This window comes from Bison bison, unplaced genomic scaffold (assembly GCF_000754665.1).
Source record: "Bison bison bison isolate TAMUID 2011002044 unplaced genomic scaffold, Bison_UMD1.0 scf7180017864312, whole genome shotgun sequence".
In the NCBI taxonomy this organism is placed as follows: Eukaryota; Metazoa; Chordata; class Mammalia; order Artiodactyla; family Bovidae; genus Bison; species Bison bison.
In genome coordinates, this window is record NW_011494884.1 from 2230654 (window position 1) to 2236458 (window position 5805).

General features: G+C 61.2%; 1 protein-coding gene across 1 annotated transcript in view; it reads left to right on the forward strand.

Moving 5' to 3' along the window:
* Nucleotides 1-5805, forward strand: part of FBRSL1 (fibrosin-like 1) — a 97959-nt gene that overhangs the window by 91156 nt on the left and 998 nt on the right. The window contains exons 13-18 of the mRNA XM_010852525.1: nt 685-735; nt 931-1026; nt 1569-1637; nt 1789-1821; nt 2038-2109; nt 3655-3784. Coding sequence (XP_010850827.1) covers nt 685-735; nt 931-1026; nt 1569-1637; nt 1789-1821; nt 2038-2109; nt 3655-3784 — 451 coding nt within the window. The remainder of the gene's footprint in view (nt 1-684; nt 736-930; nt 1027-1568; nt 1638-1788; nt 1822-2037; nt 2110-3654; nt 3785-5805) is intronic.

A 5805-nucleotide genomic window follows, 5' to 3' on the forward strand; every position in this document is an offset into this window, starting at 1 on the left:
GGCGGCCCGGGCGCGGGACACGCAGCAGGCACACGCAGACGCTCTCTGCACGCATGCAGCTGACACCGTTCCGCGCGGTCCGTCTGTCCGTCCGTCCAGCCCCTCTGGTTCCCCCCACCCCCCGCTCCCAGGGCATCCCATGAGGCTCCCTGCCCTGGGCCGTTCTCTTGGGCTTGGGTGAACACCCCCGTCCACATGACCATGGGCCAGTTGTACCCATGTGGGGTCCTCAGTGTCTCAGTTGGCAGCATGGCAGCAGGTCAGGAGGACCAGGATTAGGGGCCATGCAGATCAGGACTCTTCCCATGTTCCTGAGCCTCAAGATCTCATCCCCAAGCCAGCTGCTGTAGGCAGAGTCCCCTCCCAGCTTTGCTTTGGCACTGGGCAGTGAGCAGTGGCCTCAGTGTATCCTGCAGCTTGACCACCAGCCCTGGGCTCCAGGCCCTACCCTCCCAGTCATGGCTGCAGACACCCAGGTGGGCGAGTCTGCACCTCCTATGGTGAGGTCACTAGAACAGGGAAGGGCCATGGGCCAGCACCCTCAGGGAGCCTGGAGGATAGCTGGCTGGAGGCCGCCAGCCTCATTTTGGCCACTGCCCGGCCTGGCGGTGTGGGTGGGCGCTTGGCCAATGGAGGGCATCAGCAAGGTTGGGAGGCCTCACTCTCTGCCTCCTTCCCTTCCAGTTTGACAAGTACACGCCCAAGCTGGACAGCCCCTACTTCCGACATTCCAACGTGAGTGTCCCTGCGTGCCCTGGGGTCACCAGGCAGGGTGGGGGGTGGGGGTCAGGCTGCGCCTTGTCTGTGTAGCCTCCCACCTAGTGCAGGCGTGGCAGGGTGGGGGCCAGAGGGCCAGGCCCAGTGCCCCTGCCCAGGATGTCCGAGTGCCCGGCGAGGCCCCTGGAACACCCCTCCCGCCTTCTCTTGCAGTTTTTCCCGCCCTTCCCTCCTGCCGTCCCAGGACTGCCCGCCCTGCTCCCACACCCAGGCCCCTTTGGATCCCTGCAGGGTGCTTTTCAGCCCAAGGTACCAGCTGCTCCCGGGAGGGTGTGGGCACGGTGGGCAGGGGCTGCAGGACCGCCCCCCCTCCACAATCCAGCATCTCTCAGGGCAGTCATGATCCCAGGTGGCACCTGAAGGGCCTTCACCCGAGTGCAGAATATCTTGACCTTCGGGGCCAGGAGAGCCTTGCTTCACTTGTTCTCTCCTCAGCTGGGAGCATTGGGGTTGGGGGGTGGGAGGAGCAGTGCAGAGGAGCAGAGGTAGAGTGTGGACAGCAGCCATCCACGGCTGTCCACACTGCCGGAGGCCCAGGCACCAGGGAGCTGGCTTGCTCTGCTCACCTTCCCTGCAGCGGGCTGCCTTCACACAGCACAGCGATCAGAGCCTTCTCCTGCCGCCTTTTCAGAAACCTCCGGATGGAGGATGTGGTGGGGCCAGACCATCCTGGGTGACAGCATGCAGGGCCTCACAGGGCAAGGCAAACACCGGTGCCCTGGGGGGGTTTGGTGCCACCTGGGCACGGAGCCTGCAAAGTGGTCTCGTGTGGTGTCCCTCTCTCCCCTCAGACTTCAAACCCACTCGAGTTAACAGGCCGGGCCAGTGTGGTTCACACCCTCCTGCAGAAAGCCCCCGGGGTAGGTGGCAGTGGTGTTCTTGCCTCTCTCCTTCCCGGGTGGGCGTCCAGCCAGCATGGCTCCATGAGGCTCACATAGTGCCCCCTCCCCAACCCCTCTGGGCTTGACTGCTTGCAGAGCCTGGGTCTAACACTTCCTCCTCTGTTGACAGCAGGTGTCCGACCCGTACCGGACAGCAATCAGGGTGAGTGTGTGCGTGCTTGCATGTGTAAGGTCTGTGTGTGTGCCTGTGTGTGTCTCGCCTTGGGAGGAAGGGGCCCGGTGGGACCTTCCGGGAGGGTCTGAGGCCAGGGAGGACTCTCTTGGGTGGCACAGGGGTGCCCTGTGACAGCAGGGATCTGGGGGTGGGGAGTGAGGAGACGGTTCTGGCCGCGAGGCTGAGCCCATCCCCCCGTCGCAGAAGCCGGGGAAGTGGTGCGCTGTGCACGTGCAGATCGCCTGGCAGATCTACCACCATCAGCAGAAGATAAAGGTGAGCTGGACTGCTCGTCCTGCCAGCCAGGCCTGCGGCTCAGAGAGTGCCCTTCTTGGGCCAGGCCCTCCCCAGCGTCCACACATGTGCGCATGTGCCCCTCGCCCCAGCGCTGGGCCGGGCCAGCAGGGGTCGGAGCTGGGGAGCAGGACAGAAGTGTATGGGGAGCTCAAAGTCACTTCCACCTGTCACCCGGGATGACCCAGGCAGGGTTAGAGAGGAGCTGACCCTGCGGGCCTCCCTGCTGTCAGTCAAGCCCTCCCAGGGGGCCTTTGGCCTGGTCCCCCCTTCCCCCCAAGTGTTTATTAAGTGTCTGCTGTGGGCCATGGACAAAGATGAACCTAAGTGCTCACGGAGCCTGCATGCTCCTGGGAGGGGACAGGTGGTGAAGAGGAACCCAGCTTGAGGCCATCCTCCCCGCAGTGGGTGATGCCAGATGCCCTGGCTGAGCAATTCAGGGAAGAGGCAGCCCTGGGAATCCTGGGGACTTGCAGCCAGGGGCAGTGGGCTGGGGCGCTGAGGAAGGCCAGAAAGGGACCCCACACCCTGTATCACAGAAGAGTCTCCACACTTTTTGTGTGTCATCTCAGGTAACACATTACCCTTACTCAAGGTATTTTTAAATCATCACGCCATACTGCTACTGCTAAGTCACTTCAGTCGTGTCCGACTCTGCGACCCCATAGCCAGCAGCCCACCAGGCTCCCCCGTCCCTGGGATTCTCCAGGCAAGAACACTGGAGTGGGTTGCCATTTCCTTCTCCAATGCATGAAAGTGAAAAGTGAAAGTGAAGTTGCTTAGTCATGTCCAACTCTTAGTGACCCCATGGACTACAGCCCACCAGGCTCCTCCGCCCATGGGATTTTCCAGGCAAGAGTACTGGAGTGGGGTGCCATTGCCTTCTCTGTATCACGCCCTGAGTGGGTTACAAAGGACAAGTCACAGAAAGGGATTTATGATGGATTAACAGGCAGACACTCAGGCAGGGTGCCTGGAAGGTGCAGTGGAGGAGGCAGGGTGGGGGGCAACCCTCTGTTGTCACCACAGCAGGAAGAACTAGGACGGACTCGGCCCACCCCGTGCCTCCCGTGGCCCTATGACCCAGGGACTGGCATCTTAGTTTTAGTTAATACATTTAAATTTTAATACTCATGGTAAACTTAGCCATTAGAAAACTGGAAAGACTCGGGTATGCGCATGTACTTTTCCAACTCAACTTTACAAAATCTAAACAGTACTTCTAATGAAAATGTAGCATCCAAATTGAGATGAGTTTTAAGTGTAAAACACCAGCTTTCAAAGACCATATAAACAGGAGCGAAACGCCGCAATCGGGAACCTCCTATATCGACCGCACGTGACGACGTTTCGGTTACCCCACATCGCTGACACATGGTCAGGATGACTCTTACCGGTCTCTCCGCCCACTGAGCGAGGCCAGCGGAGCAGGGGGCATCACACCTTGTTGTCCAGCTCATCGGCAGCCTGGTGGCGAGCAGGACAGAGGCCCGGCCTCCGGCCCCTATACACGCTCTGTCCCGGCAGATGCAGCTGGAGCCCCACAAGCTGGACGTGGGCACCAAGCTGGACTTGTTCAGCAGACCCCCCGCCCCGGGCGTGTTCGCCGGATTCCACTACCCACAGGACCTGGCCCGGCCCCTCTTCTCCAGCTCGGGTAAGGCGGCCTGGCCCAGGGGAGCTGGCGGCCCCTGCCAGCGTGCAGGCCTGGGGATGGCCCAGCAGACGCGGTCTCGCCTTTCTCCTCTGGCTGGTGTGGGCTCAGGAGGGCTCCGGCTGCTTGGGCGGCGCTTTTGTTTCTCCAGCTGTAGCAGGTGGGGTCTGGCAGTCCTGCCTGCCTCAGGCTTCTCCCTCGCCCCCGGAGGTGTCCCCACAGCTGACCTGGCCCCGCCCATGCTCTGGCCCGTGTTCGGCTGTTGTCCGAATGGTGGGAACCTGCTCCAGAGCCTCTGTCCCGTGTTCACCTCCGCCAGCAGCCACACCACAGCCTCACTGTGTTGGGTCCCTAGGACTACCCCTAGGCTTGCGGCACTCCCAGGACTCAGCCTACGTCTCACACACCCGCAGCCGTATGCCTTGCAGCCAAGGGACACGCATCTGTCGGCAAGGAAGGGGAGGAGGGTGGAAGTCGGGTGTCTCCTGAGCACTGCCTGAGGAGCCCCAGGATGCACTTTATTCCCCGGAAAGGAGCCCTGACAACAGGGCAAGAGGCTGTCTCCCAAGGAAGCTTGTGGGGACCCAGCGCCCCGGCTTCTTACTGGGGGCCAGTCATGTAGGCACCTGTGTGTGCCTGGACCAAAACCCAGACTCCCGGAAGGAAAGCGAGTGCTCAGCACAAACCACACTGTTTGCACAAACAATCTGAGCACATGTGAGTGAGGTATTCCTATCAGAGGAAGGTGAGGAACCTCCTGAAACCCAGGTTCCCAGATGCCGACGCAGGGCAACCATGCAGCAGTCCTCAGGCTGATGGTCTGGAGCCCACAGGGCTGCTGCTGCCTCTTCCTCAGCTGTCAGGCCCTTGAAGGATGTCACCTCCTCAGAGGACCTTCCCTGACCACTCTGTACTTCCACCCCGCTCACACCCTGCCGCAAGCTCATGCTCGCTCACCCCCACCCGCTGTCAGTCTGTGCAGGCAGCCCGTTAGCGCACCGGTGTGATGGGATCATGCCGGCTGGCCTGTGAGCTGGCCGGCTCTTCCCAGCCCCCACTCCACCACCCTCATGGCCTCCAGTCCCCAGCCAGGGCAGAGGCGTCTCCCAGGTGTCTGGTCCCTCAGAAAGCAGAGCGCCTCCCATCTGGGCCTCAGCCCTGGCAGCCAGCAGACTTCTTAGGCCTTATCCTACAGACTGTGGCCTGGGCCCCCCATGCTTCCCTCCACCCACGGCCTCATCCTGCTGTGCGTCCACTTGCCCCAGCACATGCCCCACCTAGACCAGGGCCCTGCTGTCCCTGCCTGACGCCTGGTCGCCCACCCCCCCATCTGGTGTGAGTGTTTCTTCCATCTGTGTGCATGTTGCCATCCTCTTTCCCAGGGAGTATCAGCTCGTTGGCCTTTTCTTGAGGGGTAGCTTTTTAAGGCAGCACGTTTCCCTGACTGCCCTCCAAGTGCTCTTATAGCATCCTTTTCAGCACTGGGACCAGCTGTTTCCTAACTTCTGGTTCGATCTCTTCATAAGGTCACTTAGAAATGAGATCACGTTTCTAGGTGGAAGCTCTCTGGGAACTAAACCTGTGTTTGTCTGGGTGGAGGAGCCCACCTGTGACGCCCACGGCAGGCAGACGGAGCACTCCATTGTTAGGGTCCCCTAACAGGTGGAGGGAGTTGGAGAGACAGGAGGGGGCGCCCCTCTCACAGGTCTCACCAGAAATTCGCCTCTAGACAGAAGGTGGGACACCCTAAGCAGCAGGGTCTGCCCTTGACCCAGCAGCCCCTTCTCGGAACCAGGCCCACTTGGCTGCTCTCCAGATTCGGTTCTGGAGGCGTTGGGGGAGCGGGGCTGATTCCGCACTGATGCTTGTGGGCTGTGGCCAGCAGCCAGGGGACACCACCGGAGGGGCTGCCATCTTCAGGCCATTGTTCGTCTGGACCAAGCCACACCCACTGTCAAACGACCAGGATTGTTTGTTAGCTCTGGTCAGGACCTCGGAGGGTAGCTGGCTGCGGGAGTAGCCCC